This window comes from Desmodus rotundus, chromosome 12, assembly GCF_022682495.2.
Source record: "Desmodus rotundus isolate HL8 chromosome 12, HLdesRot8A.1, whole genome shotgun sequence".
NCBI classification, from domain to species: Eukaryota; Metazoa; Chordata; class Mammalia; order Chiroptera; family Phyllostomidae; genus Desmodus; species Desmodus rotundus.
In genome coordinates this window covers 27,905,336-27,926,267 of record NC_071398.1, presented here as the reverse complement: position 1 = coordinate 27,926,267, position 20,932 = coordinate 27,905,336, and the positions used below count along the sequence as shown (strand labels likewise).

The 20,932-nt window shown below is 51.4% G+C and overlaps 1 protein-coding gene across 3 annotated transcripts; it reads right to left on the bottom strand.

Moving 5' to 3' along the window:
- Window positions 1–3,949: 3,949 nt before the first annotated feature.
- On the bottom strand, window positions 3,950–19,773 carry KLHL36 (kelch like family member 36). 3 transcript variants are annotated; one of them, XM_053916131.2, is made up of 6 exons: window positions 19,621–19,741; window positions 19,206–19,309; window positions 17,080–17,158; window positions 11,776–12,849; window positions 10,117–10,274; window positions 3,950–9,266 (listed from the first exon to the last, which is right to left on the bottom strand). In XM_053916131.2, the coding sequence occupies exons 3-6, from the start codon at window positions 17,140–17,142 to the stop codon at window positions 8,711–8,713; spliced, it is 1,851 nt and encodes a 616-aa protein (XP_053772106.1). In that variant the 5' UTR covers window positions 17,143–17,158; window positions 19,206–19,309; window positions 19,621–19,741; the 3' UTR covers window positions 3,950–8,710. The 3 variants fall into 3 exon arrangements, with proteins under 3 accessions (XP_053772106.1, XP_053772105.1, XP_053772104.1); XM_053916130.2 differs by lacking the exon at window positions 19,206–19,309 and having other exon boundaries at window positions 19,621–19,773; XM_053916129.2 differs by having other exon boundaries at window positions 19,206–19,753.
- Between the last annotated feature and the right edge of the window lie 1,159 nt (window positions 19,774–20,932).

Sequence of the window (20,932 nt, the reverse complement as noted above, 5' to 3'; positions counted from 1 at the left end):
TTAGACTCACCAGGGGGCTCGTGAAAGCACGCGTTGCTTGCGGATGATTCAGCAGATCTGGGTGGAGCCTGCAAGTCTGCGCGTCCACCAGGTTCCCTGGGATGCATATGCTGCTGGTTCTGGGACCACCTTTCAGGACCTCTGCTCTAGGGTGCCCCTGCAGGGTCCCCTGGGGACTGCATGCACGGCATTGCTCCCGCAGTGGGCCCCAATTTTTGTCCCCAGTTTTAGAAACCAAATAGGGAGATCCTGGCTGTCAGAGAATGGGGTGAATTATTGCTGTAATATTTTAGACAGCTCTATTGAGGTATGATTCACATAACATACAGCTCACCCATTTAAAGTGTCCGACTCCATGATTTTTTGTATAGTCACAGGTATGTGCACCCGTCACCACAGTCAAGGTTAGGGCATGTTCATCATCACGAAGAGAAACCCCGTACCCATTAGCTAACACTCCCCACCCCTCCTTATCCCTACCCCAGCCCTAAGCTACCACTGCTCTGCTCTGTGTTTCCATAAATTTGCCTGTTCTGGCCATTGCGTATAAGTGGAAGTATACAGTACGTGGCCCTGTGTGTCTGGCTTCTTTGACTTAGCGTAATGTCGTCCAGGTTAGTCCATGTCGTCATATGTATCAGTGCTTCATTCCTGTCTGTGGCTGCGTAACGTTCCATTGTAGGGATGGACCACACTCTGTTCATCCATTCATCCATTGCTGGGCTTTTATTTTTGTAGTGAATAATGACCTGCCTATTTGTTAAATTTCATAGAACTGTACGCACGCAGAGTACACAGAGTATAAAAGTTAACTTGTGTGTTAACTTTTAGAAAAAGGACATGGGCAGCTTTCACTTCCTGTCCCTTAGACCATTGTCTCGGGTTGCCCTGAGCTGCCAAGTGAGAAGTCCTCGGACTTCTCTGAGACCGCCACGTGGGAAAGGCCAGGTGTCCACTCAGCCCCTGCTGAAGGCAGCCTCCCCGCCCGGCCCCAGAAGGCATTTGAGTGAAGCTGTACCACCGAGAGACCATGGCTGGGGCAGTAGAATCTCCTAGCTGGGTCCCACCTCCTTAGTTAAACTGTTGTTGTTGTAAGCCACCAAGTCTTGGTGTAGTTTGTGACTGGGGCAGCTGTGGTGTGTTCCCTAGAGGAATTCGTCAGGAAAGGCCCCACCCCTGGCCAGCCCCACCCAGGTGCAGATGGAGGCAGAGGCCTGCTGATGCCTCCTGACAACTGGGTCTCCCTCCTCCCAACCTTTCCCTCACCGCCCCATCTTTGCTGTGCACAGCACTTGCCTTGGAAGATGGGAGTCAGGTCCCTTCCCTCCGTGATTTGTCCCCAGCTCTCATTTTTCACCACTTTCTTATCCAGTGTCTCTCGTTCCTCTCACCTGCTATGCATACTCCCCAAAGACTTTTTACCTTTAAAAAAAGCTTTCTTGAGATACAGCTCACATACATAAAATTCATCCATTTACAGTGTGCAGCTGGATGGCTTTCAGTCCATTTGCATCACCTGTGTCCCTACTTGCTCTGTGTCTGCAGGTGTCCCACGAGAAGTCAGCCCACGGTAGGCACCTTGCTGCCTCGTTCCCCAGCGTATCCCCAGCATCTACAGCAGTGCCTGCCTGGAACAGAGCAGACACTTGGTGAATATGTGTCACCTTCACGAACAGGAAGTTGGCAAGCTCCATGGAGAAGGTGATAGATGAGCTGGCCTTAATTCAAGGATATGGGCAGGTCCTTGGGACAAGGGCCCCGGCCTCAGCCGACGTGCGTGAGGCCCTTGTCTGTGTGGGGTTCTGGAGAGATGGGTTTTGGCCCTCTCTGCAGAGCCAAGCCCCCTGCAGACTTCCCTGTCTTGTACCTGCTGCCTCTCTGCCATCTCCGAGTTAGGAGACAGTAATCTTGGCTGATGGTAGTGAAAGTTAAGGACTCCCCCAGTTCACCTCACATATTTGCATCCTATAGGGGGCCTGCTGGGGACACAATAACCCACGTGAGGACTTTAAACGGTGGTCATTTCCCAGTAGTTGGCGGAGAGGTATCTGAGCAGGCAGACTTGTATTAAAACCCAGCTCCCTGCGGAGCAGGTGCCTCTGGCGTCTGATACAGGCCCACAGTCTTCCTCTGATTCCAGCCGTAGCCACAGTGGCAGTTCAGGGCAGGCTCAGCTGGCCGGACAGCAGCATCATCTGCCCCGAGGCCTCTCAGACACTCAACAGCTGGCTGGGCACAGAGCAGCCCAGGAGCGAGGGGCGGGGGATGGGACCCAGGCTTCTGGGAGAGCCGTGTCCAGGGAGGCAGAGGCCAGTAAATGCTTCCTTTCCTCCTCTGGCAGATGACACAGGAACACATTTGCTGCCCCAATGTGTTGACACTCCCCCAGCAAAGGGTGCCATCTGTCACCCCGACCCTAAACTTGGGGTACCTTTGTGACGGCCTCAAGGAGTGGAATGCAGCAGGACACCCCGCAACTCCCCTGGCTGGGCTAGAAGAAGCTGGGACTGCTGCTAATCACACCTGTAACACTGGCTCTGGGAGTGGGAGCCTAAGAAGTTTGGGTAAGGCCACCATGTGAGACCAGAGGGGCCGGGCAGGGTGGGGGTGGGGTGGGGGAGACAGAGGGAGACTGGGAGTGAGGCAGAGAGGGAGCCTGAGGGCCCCGGCTGTTTCAGTGCCCCACTCAGGCCCTGTCTTGCCGGGAGTCTCCAGGAGCCACCGGCTGGGCGTACAGGAGACCCAGGTGAGAGCTTCTTAGCTGACCCAGTCAACCCTCAGATTTGTCAGCAAAAATGATTGAATATTATGGTTTTAAGCCATTACTTGGGGATGACTTATTATTTGGCAATATATAAAGAACATTTGTATCAGCTTTCCTTCTTCTGGGTCTCTGTCTTCCTGGGGACCACCTTCCCCCCCCCCCAAACCACCTGCCTTCAAGTCTTTGTCTAAGGTACTGCATTCAAGAGGACCTGGAGCAACTGTAGCACTGACCAGCTGGGTGGGTAAGATCACTCAGCTTGGGTAAGATCATTAACCCTAGCCTTGGGTTCATCATCCCCCAAATGGGAAAAGTATCATTTCTTAAAAAAAAAAAAAGATTTATTTATTTATTTTTAGAGAGAGGGGAAGGGAAGGGAGGGAGAGACACATCAGTTGATTGCCTCTCATATGTGCCTGGCCCGGGGACCAAACCTGCAACTCAGGCAGGTGCCCTGACCAGGAATCGAACCTGCAATCTTTGTGGGACGACGCCCAGCCAAATGAGCCATACCATTCAGGGTGAAAAGTATCATTTCTAACCTAAGATTCTTCTGAGGTTGAAATGAAAGAATCCCAGTGACTTTAGCATCTGGCAGCCAGTGTCCCGTTTGGGGCAGCTCATTGGCTCAGAGGCAAATTCAAACCCAGTTCCCAGGTGTGATGGGCACAGCAGGTACCTCTCATCATCCTCCTGGGGCTGAATTGCTGGAGGGGCCCAGTGCTGACTGGGCTTGTCTGCTGGCCTTGTAAAACCACAGCAGGGCAGGGTGCCCTCTTCTTCTTGGGCCCAAGGGAAGTACAGTGAACTCTGTTCTTATAGAGATGATAGTGTATCCTTCTTGTAAAGATAATAAATTGCTTGTCATAAACTATGCTCCCCTGGCTTCTGGTTTTCTTTTCTACTCAAATTACCCCCATTGACACAAATTTGAGCAAACAGTTTCATTTCAGGTCAAAGGACTTAGTGCTGCAATCAAGGATCTGAATTAAATTCCTGGCAAAATATAGTAATTAGAAGCACAATGAAAGCAGAATCAAAATGTCCCAGCATCCCACAACACTAAAAGGCAGTCTGGTTAATTTCCAAATTACATTTGGTCTCAACATGCAAGAGGTTCTTTTTTATTTGGGCAGAGAAAACAGGACTAAAGATCATTACAATAACCACACAAGACTAGGGATATAATTATAAAATAAGCCATACCCTAGCAGGCAAATCATTTTAATGTGTTTCGAGAATTGAGTACTCTGTATAGAATTAAAGGAAAAAAAACATGCAGTAAATTAATTAAAAAGAAATAAGACACAGAAAAGCTTTTAGTGTCATAAAGTTACAAATACAAAGGCAGTAAATTAAAAAACAAACACACAATTACAGATTTTGGTAACATTAGTAGCCAGAACATACCCAATGAATTACTTGTCAAATATCTTACTAATTTTGACCGAAGGCTGGTGGTAATGATTAACTTCAATCTATCCAAAGGACTTTATTCCTCCTTCACTTGCAACAAAACCTGTAAAGATGGCTTTAGGTAACTTTGAAAGGGTGGAGTTCTTTTTCTCAAAGAAAACTGACCTGCAAGGTTCTCCCTGCTGCCCTCCCCCCACCCACCACCAGATTTGCACATTCATTCAACTCTTTTAACTAAGGCAACCAAAAACCAATTTGAGATCCCCAGAACATCCTTAGAAGCCACCGATTATAACCATGTTAGAAAAAAAAAGAAATTGACAGCCTCCGATGCTGAGGGCAATAATTCTATGAAGTGCAGGATGGCTCACTCTTACAGGTCTCGTGGACTTCACGTTAAAATTTCTTTAAAGCAAGGGGTGGACGAGACTGGATCAGGACCCCAGCCGTGCCCTGGTTGAGAATGACCCGTATGAGAAAGGCGACCTATGAACCTGTCCTCAGGTATCTTTTCAACTCTGTGCGCACTGCTGAGGTAGGAGCTTTGGAGGAAGTGCAGGACACCCATTTAGTGAGAGCGCCCTCTTGGCAAGGCAGTGTCCTCTTGCTCAGTTGGGAGCCTAAGACGGTCATGGTCATCCTCAGGGGCCACGTGTGACCTTACAAAATGCAAGAGTTGTATCAGATCACAGCCACAGAGGAGAGCAAGGTCCAAGACAAAGCCACACGGCAATATCCCAGCACTGACCACAGGACATTTGCTGTCTAGTGCAAGCTCAAGGGGGAGGGGATAGGGGTGAGGTGGAAAACCCCGGCAGGCAACCTACAAAACGGGTATTAGCAAATGGTATCAAAAAGTATCAAAACATTTCAAAAAACTTTAAAAACTGCCAGGCCTGGCAGACGCGCTCGGCAGGATCTCCAAGTACCTACGGAGCTGCCCTGTACTACAAAGGCGTGTCCTAAACTGCAGGACACGGCGCCCTCCCCTCTGAACACACTCGGGATCTGCAGAGACAGCGAGGATGTCCAGGCCGCAGCTGGAACTGCCTCTCCAGGTCAGGGACCAGCAGTTTGAGAGTCTAGCCCCAAACTCCAGGAGCTAACAGGCCTGTGAGGTGCTGCTCAGGCTGGAGCTGGCCAGGCGCATGCCATGGAGGACCAGGGCAGAGAGAGGCTAGTAACTCTGTGAGGGGTGGGGGTGGTCCTCTCCCATCCCGCATTGCTCACATTACCAAAACATCACTCCCGGACGTGGAGCCAGGTGCTTTGAACCACAGGTGAACTCACCTGAACTCACAAAGTGAGACCTTGGACCTCAGGGGAGGGACTCCACCCCCTTTTGGCATTTGGGTTCCCACCCTAAACTGAACACCCCTCAGGGTGGCTTCTGGGGTTTCTATTAAGTCACATAGAGGCCAGGTCGCCTTATGCATCAGGGGCAGGGGGAGGAATGTTCCGTGTGTGATACACACATGAAGTTTCTGCTCAGCCCGAGATCCAGGCTCCTCCCGGGCAGTCTGTCTACGGTGGCAGAATGTTAAAAATACTGATGGAGCCACCGTACAAGCGAGTCGCTGAGACAGCGGAAAGCCCGCCACGAGGAATAAGGGTTTCTCCAGCTTTTCTATCCCCGTCCATTGCTCCATTTATGTCTTAAGCAAACAGGATTCTAACTGAGGATCAAACTCAAAACCTACAACTAATATGAAGTTAAAACTCTAGTGCTTTAAAAGTGAGAAAAAAAAAACCCTGAATAAATGTCCACCATGCTTATTTTGAAAGACTAAAAAACAAAACAGAACAACTGGTCCAGATATTCTCAAAGTTCAGCTTGAAGCTTCGACAGTTTGATGGGACAACAGCAAATGTTGCTGTTTTTGTCTCCAGATGGCGGCCTGTGAGAATCTGGGTCTTTGTCACTTCAGTTTGAAACAACACCTTCGAGATTACGCAGTTCGAACGGCCATTGGCCTAAGCACATCCCCAGCTCTGCCAAACTGAGTTAAAAGCCATTTTCTTCCATTCTTGTTGGACCGCACAGTGGAGTGATTTCCATCTCAAAACATGGACTGCGAACACCAGCACGGGGGCCGCCACGTGGCTCCCCACGCGCAGGCTCGTTGGTCCGGGATGCTCTTTTCCATTGAGCCTGATGAGCTTGCAAATCTTTCTTAGTGTAAGTGGAGCCACCATCAGTCATTTGATGTTGGGCCACAAGAGTCCACTTTTAAAGAAATGTCCCCTCAACCTCAGTATTAGCTTCTAAGCCACGTAGGCTACAAACTGCCTTTATGGCGGAACGAGAGACGTCAAAAATACTAGGTGCAGGACATCGTGACTAATGAAGGCACAAGGCAGAAAAGAGGCCAGAGGCCTGCATCCTGGGTCACGTCCCGGCCGTCAAAAACACAGCTGGCTTAAGCTAAAAGCTGATGGCTGCCCTCTCCCCAAGGTCAAAGTCATCCGTCTCCACAAAGCACGAGTAGTCTTTCTCTGAGCTCTTCCCTACCTGCCTCTGGGTTCTGGCTGACCACCACTTGGTTTACGACTTGGGCTGAGTAGGGGAGAAGACCATATTTTTTATGCCTTGTAAAGTGTCTTCAAGTGATAAAACCTCTTCTGGAAAGGAAGAGGTGCTGAGCTATCCCAAAGTTGGTAGAAGTTCTGCAAAACGTGTTTCGTCGAGGGCTGGAACTAGGTACGAGACAAAAAAGGGTTCAGGCTCGGAGAAGTTTGGAGGTGCTGGCTGATGGAAGGTTCGCAGTTAACGCGGGACTTCCCAGAGCCTTTAACACACAGAAGGGTTGTCAAGCCACAAGAGTGTAGTTGTGGGGTTTGTTTGTACATACATCTTGCAGGACTTCTCGACAATTTGTAAGCCTCTAAGGACTCCCACATACAAGGACTTAGTAACTCCACAGACTGCTTGCCCGACTAACAATGGAGGGCCACGATGTGGGTACTGAAGCTTCAAATGCCCAGTCACTCTCAGCTCTCCTGGTTGTTCTCAAAACCACGGTAAACCTTGAAGGCAAGGAAAGGAAGTGCAGTCGAGGCAAAACATAAAATAAAGGTAACTGAGATTCATACTCTAATATCAAGGTTAACCATACATCTTTGAGTTTTCTCCTCTCTGCAATCAGATCTCTGCCAAGGTACAGATCATTAACGCTTCCTCTGGCTTGTGATTAGACCTGATCACGTTCCTCTCCTCCCATCACATTATATTTGTTACACGGCATCTTGGGCATTAGTCTCAAGCTCTCCTTAAAGGGCATATGCGCTTGATGTTCTAGTGACTGTAGAAATCCACACACGGCGGTCACACATCTTAGAAGGAGGTGCCAAATATTTTAACAGCTTATACAGACTGAAACAGCTTAAACCCTGGGAGGAGCCTGGCCACTATTTCACCCAACTCTGTCACTTAATGAGTGAGCACACAGCTCAAGACTTGTTACAGAATTTGCCCAGCAGCACAAAGCTACTTAGCAGCAGGTGGCTGGGACCAGGGTCTGCCCCTCGAGTGGGTGAGCTGGGAGACAGTTGACCTTCTGAGGGATTAACGCGCACTCCCTTGTGTAAAAGCCTTCACTGCTTCTAGGAGCCGGAGTCACAGCGGACAATGGCAAATTCTAGGGCGCTCCCTTCTCCTTTCCTGAGAAGTGAATGTAGATTTGGGGGCTCAGCACATCAGAAACAGTGGGTGCCAGGAAGAAGTTTAAAAAGGGCAAATTACAGAATATTCATAAAGAGCTTCATGCCTTTTCCCCTCTTCCTCCCTGATTCCCTATACCCTTTTAGCTTTCGGGAAGAGTACTGACCAGGAAAACTGAGTATTCAGAAACAATAGTCACCTGACACCTCCCAGGCGAGAAGTTCCAAGTCTCACCTGTTGTCTGGTGAGCTGGAGACCCTTGGTCACTTTCTCACCCTCTCGGGGTCCCCGTGTCCCCGCTTATAAAAATGACTACACTTGACCTTGCCAGTGATTCCCAAACACGGGTGATGCCCAGGCATTCCAGGAACTGGTTAAAACAGTTCCCAGCCGCTCCCCCCACCACTCCTGGTAGTTTCAGACCCGACTATTCTGAGGCAGGGATCAGGACTTTGCATTTTTTAAATGTCGGCCAGGTTTGGGGAGGCAGAGACTAGAGGACCTGAAATGTCCCACCAAAGCCTCCAGTTTCAGTCCAAAAATTTCTACATAACCCCTGCCCTAGCTACTCTCAGGGGGATGGTTGGGAGGACCCCCAGAGACTTGTAATGTGGGGAGAAGCCCTGAGCAGACATAAGGGGATATTTCCTGTCTGGGCCCAGGTTTAATTATTCAAGCAAGATAATATATAAAGTTATGTAGAACATTTAATTGGTTATGGTGATATCATAGAAATATCAAGAATCATAAAAGTAAAAAAAAGCTGCTAAGTGGTGCATAATGGTTCCAGGGTTCTAGGAAGGTGCTGCTGGTCTATAGACACTTGGGAGGTGGCAGTGGGCACAAGGCCTCAGCAGGCATGGGCGGGGTCACTGACCCCGGTCCTGGTGCCTCTTGGCCTTGCCCTTCTTCTTCTTGTCTTCCAGCCGCGGCTTCAGGGCGCAGACGCAGGCAGAAACGCCGGCAATGGCCTTGGGCAGGTCAGTGCCTTTGCTCCACTTGTCCTTCTCGCGGTCGTACACCTGGACCGTCTTGGAGAAGGCTGTGTTCTCCCAGCTGTAGCCGCCCAGGATGTAAATGCGGCCCTGCCACACGGCCACACCGGACTCGCTGTTGGCGTGCAACAGCGGGGCCACTCGGGTCCACTGGTTGCACTGTGGGCTGTAGGCCTCAACGCCCAGCACATCGAAGCGCTCCATGGACTCCACGCTGTCGTCGCTGCCCCCGATGGAGTAGATTCGGTCCTCCAGGCTGCACATGCTGTGCCAGCCCCGTGCTGTGATCATGGGCCGGCGCTCCTCCCACACGTCCATCCGGTGGTCGTAGCACAGCAGGTTCTTGCGGTAGGGCCCGATCTGGTAATCGTGGCCTCCTGAGATGTACACGAAGTCTTTGTAGATGGTGCCTGCATGGCCATATGTGAACCTGTGGAGAGATGAACGGATGCACGAACGGAGAGACAATGAGGGGCTCAGTGCTACCCTGGGCTGGGTCTCCAGGAGCCAAGGCCTCAGTCTTTTCCTCTGCAAAAGGGGACGACCTGTCCTCTCAGGGGCTTGTGAGGATTTGAGGGGATCACACAGGGAGCAGGCACCCTGTGATTACTGTATGGAAGGCAGCTGCCGCTGCACAGGGAGTGGCAGAGCAGGGCGGGGAAACAGGCAGCTTTGCAGTCGGACAGCCTGGGAAAGAATCCCCGGCTCTGCCTGCTCTCCATTTCCCCACTGGAGAAACAGGCTTTAACTACAGACTGCTCTCCTTCTGATAAGGGCTGAAAACAGCAACAGCACGCTGTGGAGGCGACATATGCCTCCACCTGATCAATTACATAACAAATGGGGGACAAAACAAGGCGCCGACCTTAAGGCATTCTGGAGAAGTCGAGGTTACAGGGACAGAAAAATGTCAGTGGTGGCCAGCAGTTCGGAGGAAGGAGAGGGACGAGGAAGTGGAGCACAAGGGACCTCAGGGCAGGGAGGCTCTTCTGTGCGGTCCCGCAGGCACGGTGGCCTGCACCGTGAACCCAGGGAGTGAACAGACTCAGAAACTGAGGGGTGTCTGTCTCAACAGCAGAGCCGACACTTGCACTCGAATGGCCTAGAACAGGAGCCCCAACTTGTCACCACCAAGCCCCCCGCCCCTCATGGTCTACCCAGCTATTTACAAGCAAGGAAATTTTCCCTGGAATTAGAGGCCAGAAAGTCCAGAAAGTGAGGTGGACTGAATTGTAACCCAAGTCGTCACCTTTGAAGTTTGCCACAAAATCCCCAATCACCTGGGCAAGCCGGCCACGTAGGACCAGGAGTCGGTCTTGGGACTGTACGTCTCTACTGAAGAGAGAGCTCCATTCTCATTCCGGCCACCGACGGCCACTAGCATGTCTTCAATGGAGGCAAGGTAGAAATCCACACGACGCTGGTTCATGGAGGCCACCTGCGAAGGCAGGACACCTGTACCTTCCCTTCCCCAAACCCTGGACAGCGTCAACATCTAGCATCACTTCCCAAAGGTGTCCTATGGAACACTCAGGACTAGGAAGGGGAGGCAGCCGGCCAAGTGAGTTTGGGGGAAGGGAATCGAACTTCAAGAAAGAAGGTTCTTTAGGAGGGACTTCTCAGAGTTCCCAAGGACCCCTGAGACATTGCAAATCCCCAAAAAAGGTTTGGAGGACACAGCTCCCCGAACTTGTTTGGCCATGTTTCCAGCCTCGTGTACTTGAACTCTGTAGGGCACGCAGTTCACAATTGCTAATTTAGTGACTTCCTGAAATAAAAATTCACTTCTCCTCTTGCCACTCCCATCAGATAGTTTTTAAATTAATGCTGATCGCCATCCGTGTTAACAGGCAAAAAGTGGCACTCGGGGAAATTAGAAAGCAGAAGGCCCACCATTTTTTCTTTTTAAATAATCCAAGCAGAACACATGAGTCAACACTGCCCCTCAGAGCCCACACGTTCAGGCTGCCGTGGCTGCGAGGCTCTCGAGGACGGGCTCCAAAGCTGGGAGCCCCTTTCTCGAGGCAGCGCTGACACCTTGGTGGGCGGTTTTAGATCTCTGAGAATTAAATCAAAAGATCACCAGAGTCCACTCTGAGTTCTGAGCTCAGAAAAACACCAAGTTAAGTAAAATCGCTGAGGTGCAAGTACAAAGACCGAGACCGACTCTAAGGGATGTGGCCTGGAGAGGTGTTCGTGGAGCAAAGGAACACCTTCCCCAGGAGCCTGCCAATCCACATGAGCTACAACCCCTGACCCTGGAGGGTCAATGTCCCTCTACCCATTCCAGAGGGAGAAGCTGAAATTTGGAAGAGGGCAAGGAACAAGTCTGAAATTTCCAGCTGCGATTTAGCTAAACTGGGATGTGAACTCAGGTCTGACACCAAGACCCGTGCTCTTCCTGGAATTAGCCGCCATACCTGCCAAGGGTGTGAGCCTTCATACCTACTTAAACCAGCTCCAGACCCTTCCGAAAGAGGAGCCTGGCTGAGATTCTGAGCCACAGGGAAGAGTGTTTGATCTATGGGTCAACTCTCTAGATCGGTGCTATCTGATAAGGTCGCCACCAGCCTCCTGTGGCCATTTACACTCAAATGTAAATTAGTTAAAGTGAAATCCAATTGAAAATTCAGTCCTTCAGTCCCACTGGCTACATTTCAAGAGCCCAGTTGCCACAAATTGTTTGTGGCTACTGTATCAGATAGTGCAGATATAGAATGTTTTTATCGGTGCAGAAAGTTGTGCACTGACCCTGCAGGAGGTCAGCCCTCATGCGGGGACAGGGGAGGGTGGGAACTAGGTGGCTCATCACTTTATCATCACACCTTATTCAGAAGCAGGAGCTGGTCAGGGCCAGAGAGAAGGGAGGGGCAGTCAAGGCTAGGTTAGAGAGATCAAAAGTCCTCAAGAGTAAAGAAAGAATCTGGCTTTAATCTCACCTTGATCCACTGTTTACAGCGGGGGTCATACCTATAAAGAAGATTGGACGCTGCGTCCCCTCCATTGTCCCTCGAGAAGCTGCCACCAGCGATGAAGATGAACCCCCCCAGCACGGCAACACAGTGGTGGCTCCGCCGGGCCGGCAGGGGTGTCTCCTTGACCCACTGCTCACTCTTGGCGTCCAGGTAGCAGGTGTCATCACTGAGCTCCAGACACCGTTCGGAGACCTCGCCACCCACAAACAGCAGGCACTCCTCGTTGGTGCGGAGCGCCGTGCGCTTGGTCTGCATGACCGGCTGGGCTGCCAGGCTGTTGTGGTAGCACACGGCCTCCTCGATGAAGCCTTCACAGTTGGCCTCCCGGGGCAGCAGTGAGCACACAGCTGGCTTGACTCGGTGTAGCAGGTCGTTCTTGGGGATGAGCGGGAAGTGGATGTGCTCCAGCACCTGGTAGGCGTGGGCCTCGCGCTCCGGCTGCTGCGTCAGCCATTGCAGGGCGGCCTGCAGCAGGTCATGCTCGCATTCCCGCTGCACCTCGCTGCTGCTCAGGTAGAGGCACAGCTTCTGCATGGAGATGTTCTGCAGGAAGTCGGGCGTGAAGGACAGCGTGCCGAAGTGGCTCAGGATAAAGCCGTCAATGAAGGCATCCAGCCGCTTGAGGCTGTAGATGGAGGCCAGCTCCTGCAGATACAGGTAGTTGTCCTCGCTCACCTCCTGCTCCAGGTACTCACAGCAGAAATCCACCACAGTCCAGATCTGCAGCAGGTGGGCCGTCTCCAGGATGTAGTCAATGTTGCCGCCGTCCAGCGCCAACTCTCCACCATACAAGAAGTCCACCACGGCCTTGAGGCCAATGTAGGAGGCTCCAATCAGCTCCACCTCCTTCTGGAAGGCCTCACGCATGCCCAGGGTGAACATGGAATTGAAGTAGTCACTGCACACAGCCAGCAGGTTGCGGTGAGCTGGCACTCGCTGCTCGTCGGCCACCAGGACAATGTCACAGAAGAGGCCATGTAGACGCTGCTCATTCAGCCGCTGCAGCACTGTGGTTGAGTGCTCAGCCCAGCGGTATACCTGTGGAAGAGCACCTGATTGCACCTGGGCCCAAAGAGAGGGAGCGCACCAACCGCAACCCACCCACAGCCGCAGGAGTCAGTCTAGTGGGACGTGACCAGCATTTTAAATAGAGCGGAATGAAGGAGAATGAGAAATAAGATGGAGCACACTGCAGGAAATAAGGGTGTGTGTGTGTATTATATACATCCTTCGTTCCTTCTTCTCCTTCTTTATAATGAAAATCCCTAAAATCAACCTTCTTTCCTCTCTTCCTCATTTCTCTCTTTTCCTTCTTTATAAATAAGATTCCTATAAGTTTTCTTCCTTCCTTCCCTCCCTCCCTTTCTTCCTGTGGGTCACGAGCAAACAGACTGGAAAAATGCTGTCCTGTCAGGATGGAGAGTGGCTCCAGATGTAGCCCGTAAAGGCAGACAGAATCAGGGTTTGCACCCAGCTCTGCCACTCACCAGCTGTGTGATCTTGGTTGAGCCATGAGGGGGCTCTGAGCCTCCATTTCCTTATCTCACAAGTGAGGGTGAGGGGTATTCGCCGCTTGGATTCTGGGGGGCGGGGGGTTGTTAATGAGACAGTCACGGCAAAGAGCCTGCTCGAGGGAAGCTGTTGAGATCATCAGTCCCACTGAGGCTCTGTGCCGTGGGAAGACAGCTTTCTCTGTGCCTTAGAAAGGCACATGGTCGTGCTACAGAGACCCCCATTTTAGTGATCCCAACTCAGGCGCTCTGGAGATCCTACTTCCAGAAACATGGCTTCACCGGCCACTGCCAGGGTTAAAGAGATACAATGTATGTAAAATGTAAAAACACTATATTTTCCTGAGGGCTTGTATGTACCCTGCACGGTGCTGGGCACTTGACCTGCACTCTCACTAGAGCAGCACGAAAACCCTCCAAGGGAATGTCTGTTATTATAACCCCTGTTTTCCAGATGAGGAAAAACGAGGCCAGAGACTGAGAAATGTGCCCAAACCCCCAGAGTGACTGAAGTAGGGCTGAGATTTGAACCTAGGTCTGATTCCAGAGCCCAAACCTGTGATCACCACGCTATACTGGAATTAACAAATCAATTAATATGGACGATGAATATGAATTAATTCCATAAATTTAAGTTAGGAGGCACTTACTGGGTGCTATATGCCTGGCATGCGCTTTTGAGGATACAAAGATACGTCAGCCCTAGACAATCACTTCTAAATCCATGGAGGACTAATTATACTTTTGGCTTTGAGGATACTGAGCACTTCCTTATTTCCTCACTACAAAAACAGTAAGAAAATTTGATACAGAGAAAAACAGGCCATTCAGAAATATCAACTAGGGAGCTGGTTGACTTGAGGGCAATTGAGAAGGGCTGGCTGGGCACTAAGCCTGAAAAGGGGAGATGGTGGTAGAAAGGCAGATGGGCTGAGGGCTTAGTAGTTGTGGGCAGCTGTGTGACTAGCTTACAAGTTGCCCAATTCTTACAGGTTACTTGTCCACACATGTCCTAGAGCAGTGGGTCTCATTTCTTTCTTCCCCTCCAAATCTGCTCCTCACTGCTTCCAACACATCTGTAATTGAGGTCCTTTATTTCCCTGTGGTTCTGCCTCATCTGGCTAATTCCAACATCAATTGCTCCACCTACATGACGGGAGCGGACAATGAGCCCACACTCTGATGAGGACACCAGACAGATATTGCCTAGATCTTCCTGCCCATCCAAGTTTGGAGAGCCAGGCTCGACTGCTCTTCTGTTATAGGATGGTTTCCTAGGTCCTGTATATGGATAACTCTGTTTATTCTGCTTAGTAGCAGAAAAAGCCAGGCTACCCTGGTTCTGGCTTCTAACTAAGCAGCAATGACCTGGGCTCCAGCACACTGGTGTGGGGCCCCTCGCGGGTGTGGACTGAAGAAAGGAAATTAGAAAGCACGGCAGCAGCAGTCTGTCCTATAACAGTAAAAGCTCAGTGTCCCGAGAGAAGCAGTGAGGGGCATCAGGTGGGCTGTCTGCCTACACCGGGCCCCTGGTTGTCTCTAAGCTGATGGGGTGCCGGGACGCCACACTTAAATGGGGATACACATGACCCCAGGCTGCTGTGTAAGAAGAGAAACAGCCCCAAGGGGCAGGATCAGGGAAAGCCCCGGATGACAGCTGCCAAGGGGAGCCATCTGCTCCAGTGAGCCAGGGCAGGGAAAAGGGCAGCGCTGCTTCTCAAGCTGGGTCTCCATGCTAAGTAGGCACATTCAATTCGGTACCTGGGTCTCCATTACAGCCCGTTTCTGATTATCTTCATGTAGCTGCAGAGATGAGAACTTTCAAAAAACAGACAAACATGGCTTCCCAGTTTCAAAGGGACATCAATAACTGATGTCCCTTTTACAGCAGAATTTCACATAATTTCGGGGCCCCCAGCCCCCAACATTTTCTGATAGTATTAACCCTGTTTATTCCTTCATTTCCTACGTTAGTGATTTTATCAAAGGCAAGGCAAGGTGGGTGAAGAAACACAGGTACTCAGGAGCTGACACTGGACAGACACAGCAGGAATGGGGGACTTCACGTTAAAAACGCACTCAGCACCAAAATGGATCAGCACATTTCAGAGCAGATAAACGAACAGGGGTGGTCACACAATAGGACACTCCGCTGCACTGAGAAGGAACAATCTACCACTATGCATGGCAACTGGGGTGAATCTCAGATCATAATGCTGAGTGAACGGAGCCAGGCACACAGGAACACCTACCTTCTGACTCAGGTACACAAAGTTCAAGGGCGGGCAAACCTGCAATGTTGGAAGTTGGGAGAGTGGCACTGTATGGACTGGAGGGGTATGACAATTATTATTCTTATTCTTATTATTTATTCTGGGTACAGGCTACATGAGTGTGTTTAGAAAATCAAGGTACACTTATAGTTAGGAACATAAATACAATCAACCAAGAGAACCCTACTTCCGAAAGCGTCGATTCAGAAAGAAAGCAACTCAGAATCTGGCTTTCAGGAGCGCAGATTTCTAGTGCTATCAAACTTAGAAAGCTACACTGTCTCCTCAGCCAAGCTCTGGAACAAAGCCCCTTTGAGACAGCAGTGAGGCCTTCCTGGGTTTCCACAGCAGATAAAGCCAGGCTTGGCAGAGCCTGCTCAGTGGATGCAGATGGAAATAGGAGAGCGTTTCTCCAGAGAACCAACCTCTTCTGAGAGTTACACCCTGGTTTTCTTTTAGGCACATCTGTAGAACCTCTTTCTCTCATTTTTTCTCAAATCTATAGTCTGCTCACAACTCCCTTTATTTAATGGGGTCTTTCTCAACATTCTTTTTCAGTCTTTTAAGGTATTTTTTCTAATAGCCCCCATGAAATATTAATACCACACATACTCTGTTCATCTATGCAGGTACTATATGCATAGCTGTGCTCTCATCATAACAAGTAAAATTCTTTCCATATCCCGAGAAACAATTCTACTCCCTTGGGGGAAATACCGGTCTCCCTGAAAATGATGATCTAAGATAACCATAAAATTTAATCTCCAAGAGAAGAAAAGATGGTGTTACTGATATGTATAAAGAGGCAGGTGTAAGTGAGAACTATCCCGAAGATTGGTCCCCCAACCCTTGCTTATAGCAGCTGCGGGGGCAGGGGCTGCTGCCAGGCCCTGCAGGAGTTTGTTGAAGGTATAGATTCCCAGGTCCAGCTCTCAGATTTTAGTTGAGCAGGTCTGGGGTGGGGCCAGATACGCATTTCTAGTATGACACCTTCCTTCTCACCTTCTCCTAGTGTGATTTTGATAGAGCCAGTGTAACACAGGTTGATAGCCCAGCCCTGGGAAGCCACCTTCTTGCACTCCTGGAACCTCAGAAAGTCACTATGGGCGAGGATCCTAGGGCCTTAACATCCAAGTATGCAACACTCTGCCCCCCCGCTGTAAGGTCGGCACTGGCTTCTCAATGGACTTGGCCTCGGAGCTCTTGAGCCGCCGGAGGGGAATGGCAATCCCACTGCATTTATCCTTTTCCACCCACCTCAGGGGTGAGGTGCAGAATAAATGAGGTGAGTCGTGTCTCTAACATCCCTCACACTTCTAGCTCCCTGATTTTATGGTTCCTCCACTCCTGGCCCGTGCTGCCTCTAAGGAGATTACCACCACAACCAACAACAGAAAACCAGTGTGTCCGTTAAGAATGGCTCATCAGAAAAACGTCACACTTCCTAGGCACTCTGCACAGGTGGTGAGCAACCATTCACAGACCTTTGAAGATTCGCTGATCTTGTAGGGTCGAGACACTCTTGTCTGCCGGCTTCCCTCCATCATAAAAGAGGTCACAGTCCTACAACGAAAAGAGGATTTCTGAGCACACAGTGATAGCAACGACTCTAGGACACTCATTAATTGTGGGCTCTGCTGGACTATAGCAACGACAAGGGTGGAAGCAGTCACATTGGAAGACAGAGGGAGAGAAAGCAGTGCCCTATCAACACAAGCAACTCTGATGCCGTGAGTTGAAAATATCAGGTTATTAGAATTAGAACATTTAACAAGTGTTCCTTTGGCATCTAAAATCCAGCCAAACCATGTCTTTAGCTAAAACTACCTCCTACAAATACCTACCTTCTAATGCCTGCTCTCACAGAGGCCTTTGGCTAGGCCAAGGCTATAATGACAAGAGTTATCATTTCAGGGCCCAGAAAATGACCCTGGAACCAAACTACGAGATTTACTTACATGTGCTGATTCATTTAACCCCCACAACTACTTGGCCAGGCTGATGTCACACGTCCCATTTTACAGATGAGGTTACTGAGTTAAAGGTCCCAAAGCTAGTAAATGGCTGGGAACCAAACCTGAGCCCTTCTTTGTGATGCTCTGCTGAATGTGACCCAGCCTGTGAGAGAGTCCTACCTCTAAAATATGATGAAGTTAAGGATGTGGTGCAGTGATGACATATAAACCATGTTCTAGACATAGGTACTGGTTTGAATGCTTTCTTGATTGAATCCTACAACAGCCCCATGAGGCCAGCACTATTATTTTCCTCAGTTTGTGGAGGAGGAAGTTGATAGCAGTGACGGGAAGTAATGAGACAGCGTCACACAGGAAGGAGCTGGCAGAGTTGGGTTTCCAACCCAGTGTGGCTTCCATGCACTTAACCACTAGGCTATTCTACCTGGCCATAAAAAGTTGAAAGAAAGGAAAGAAAAGGAAGGAAGGAAGGAAGGGAGAAAGAAAGAAAGCCTGCAGGCAGGAAACCTTCTGGGGCTTTTGCCCTGCCTGGAACATTCAGGATAAACAAGCATGTTAACCTCTCTTGACCTCATGGTCGTGTCTACGAAATGGGCCAGTGTGCCAGGTGACATTAAGGTTTCTGCAATCTTTGCAATGCCAAGCAACTCACTGACGGCACAGAACCAGGCTTTGGGGGACTTTGGGAAAAGGGCGGGGAGCACACAGAGGTAGGGCTAGGCCAGTAATTCAGGCACATACTGGGACTGAGGGTTTGAAGAGCATTACCTCTGCTATCTAGGTTGAGAAGAGTCAATTTGTTACCTACTGAACAAACAGCCTTTGCTAATTAAAAAAAAAATGTAACAAAAAGTCACCACTGTTTCAAGATAATTGGGGACACACCCGGGGGCTACATTGTTCCCAAAAGAGTAACTTCAGGTACAATCCATGCTGTCCAGCTGCCTGGGGGAAGGAAGAGATTAGACTTCTCCTGACAAATTAGCCACTTTGTGACAATGGCCAGCTATACCCACCCCTGTCCTTTCTGACAGACCCCTCAGCAGCTTGGGGGCTCAGAGAGAGAAGGGAAGGAAATCACGTTCAAGCAGTGCCGTCTGCACACCCCTGACTTCCTTGATTCACCTTCACCCTCCGAGGCAGCTGGCCCCATCGTTTCTGACACCTAGGCTCTGGTGGAGGAGGGGCTCACCCAAGGTCAGACCACAGAAAGCTGCAGGTCCCTCTCTCCACCACTCCAGGCAGCCAGCCAAGGCTCCGTTCGCCCCGAGTGCTAAAAGCTTTCTTTTCTAGGCCAAGATTTCTAGAGAGAGTTTCCCCTTGTGTAGGTTCCCTTTTGTCTCCGGGCAAGTGGGTTGGGGCCGATTTCTACAAGTGTTGGGTGTCCGCTGCCTTCGTGCTTCCTGGAAGCAGACGAGGGGGATCAAGGCCATCCACACGGCCAGCGACGATCCCCAGTTATGCATAAAAGATCTCGTAAACACAGGAACGGAGGGCACGTCGGGACGGAGGGCCCCTAGGGAACCTCTTCTCTAATCTTTCTTACCCGGGTTTCGACCCTGAACCTGCCCGACCTCGGCGCTCGGGTAAACACAACGTTGTGGGGACGGACGCGGCTGCCCGCCAGCACTCACCCGTCACCGGCAGGGTCTCCGGGGACGCTGCTGCGGCTCGTTCGGACCCGGCACCCCCTGGCGGAACTGCCGGCACAACGGCCGCCCAGGCTGGCTCGAGCCGGCTACGAGGAGGCGGAGAAGGCGGAGTCGGGACGCGACCCGGGCCGGCGCCCGCGGCGGGACGCGGGGACACTCACCTGGGCCGCGAGGGCCGGCCGCACAGGCCGCACCTGCCCCGCCTCCGGGGGTGGCGGCGCCCTCCCCCGGCTCCCCCGCGCCGCGGCACGCCCTCCCCCTGCACAAAGGGAGGCCGCGGGCGGGCCGACGGGGGTCGCGCTCGCGGGGGCTGGGGTCGTCCCCGAGCAGGCCCGCCCCCCGGCCCCCGGCGGCGCGCGGCCGGTCCCGCGCGGGAGGCGCGCCGGCGGAGGCCCACCTGGGAGGCGCGCTACGGGCGCGGCGCCGAGACCCCCGGCGGCGGGGCCGCTCTGGCGGGGCGGCGGGGCGCGGGCGCCGGAGCCCGGGGGCCGGATCGGTGCGCAGCCATGGCTCCGCCAGGAAGTGCGAGGCCGAGGGCGGAGGCGCGCGCGGCCAATGGCGGCGGCCGGGAGGAGGTGGGCTCAGGCGGCGGCGAGGCGGGGCCTGCGCCCGGGGCGGGCGGCAGGCGCCGGACGGTGGGTCCGGGGCCCGGCCGGCTCCGCGGCCCCGGGATCGCCACGGTCACTCTGCCTGCTCTGTGTCACCCCCTGTGCCAGGCGCGGGGACACGGCGTGGACGAGACAGGAGAGGTCCCGGCCCCGGGGAACTGAGAAGTGTCCAGCAGCTGAGCGCTGGGAAGGGAACGTCGTGATGGCATCTTCGGTCTCTCACCTGATTGCAGTCTTCGCTGCAAAGTCCCCTGCGTTCACCCTAGGGTGAGGCCTGTGCTGACCTTTCTGTGTAGTCACATTCTCTCTCTTCACCCACGCTTCCTCTAGCCTTACCCCTTACTCTAGCTCCTACCATCATCCAATATTGTAAATCATTTTCTCTGTCATTGGTTTATTGTCTGTCTCTCCCAGTGGAAACCCTCCAGGGCTGGGTCTCTGGCTGGGCTCAGCCAGGGCTGGCTCACGGTAGGCGCTCAGTGAATATTTGTGGAATGAATGAAGTTAACCATCACCAATCAACCTGTCCGTTTGTGAAACAGCTCCTGCTGCAGCAAGATGAGCCTCGAAACATTATGCTTAGAGAAAGAAGCCCGATACAAAAGAACACACATTATATGATTCCATGTGTATGAACCATCCAGAACAGGCAAATCCATAGAGACAGAAAGTAGATTAAGTGGTTGCCAGGGGCTGGGCCTGGGGCGGGTGTCTGTGTGGGGGGGTGGGAGGTGGGTGTGTGTGTGGCTGTTAAAGAATAAGGGATTTCTTTAAAGGATGATGAAAATCTTCTGAAATTAGATAATTATTGATTATCACACAACTCTGAATAAACTAAAAACCACTGAATGTTATATGGGACTTACATCTCAATAAAGCTGTAACAAAACCACAACCCCTCTTTTCCTGTTTGTCTGTTCCCTGTCTTCCCCTGAAAGGGTCTAGAGCATCTGTTCAGGGTCACATAAAGCCAATGAAGGGGGCCAGAAAAGGAAAGAAAAAAAGAGGTGTGGAGTCAGCATGACCGGTGCACCCTCAAGGCCTGTCTTCGTTCCTTCTCTTCTAGACATAACACTCAGCTTGGCCCCCTCCATCTGATGG

What these genes read in the sequence shown, in the direction of transcription:
- KLHL36 (XM_053916130.2), bottom strand. Translation starts at nt 17,142, where the DNA reads ATGATGGAGGGAAGCCGGCAGACAAGAGTGTCTCGACCCTACAAGATC. An exon ending in AGATCAGCGAATCTTCAAAG is followed by an intron (nt 12,850 to 17,079) that starts GTCTGTGAATGG and finishes GCTCTTCCACAG; the next exon opens with GTATACCGCTGGGCTGAGCA. An exon ending in GCTGTAAACAGTGGATCAAG is followed by an intron (nt 10,275 to 11,775) that starts GTGAGATTAAAG and finishes CTGCCTTCGCAG; the next exon opens with GTGGCCTCCATGAACCAGCG.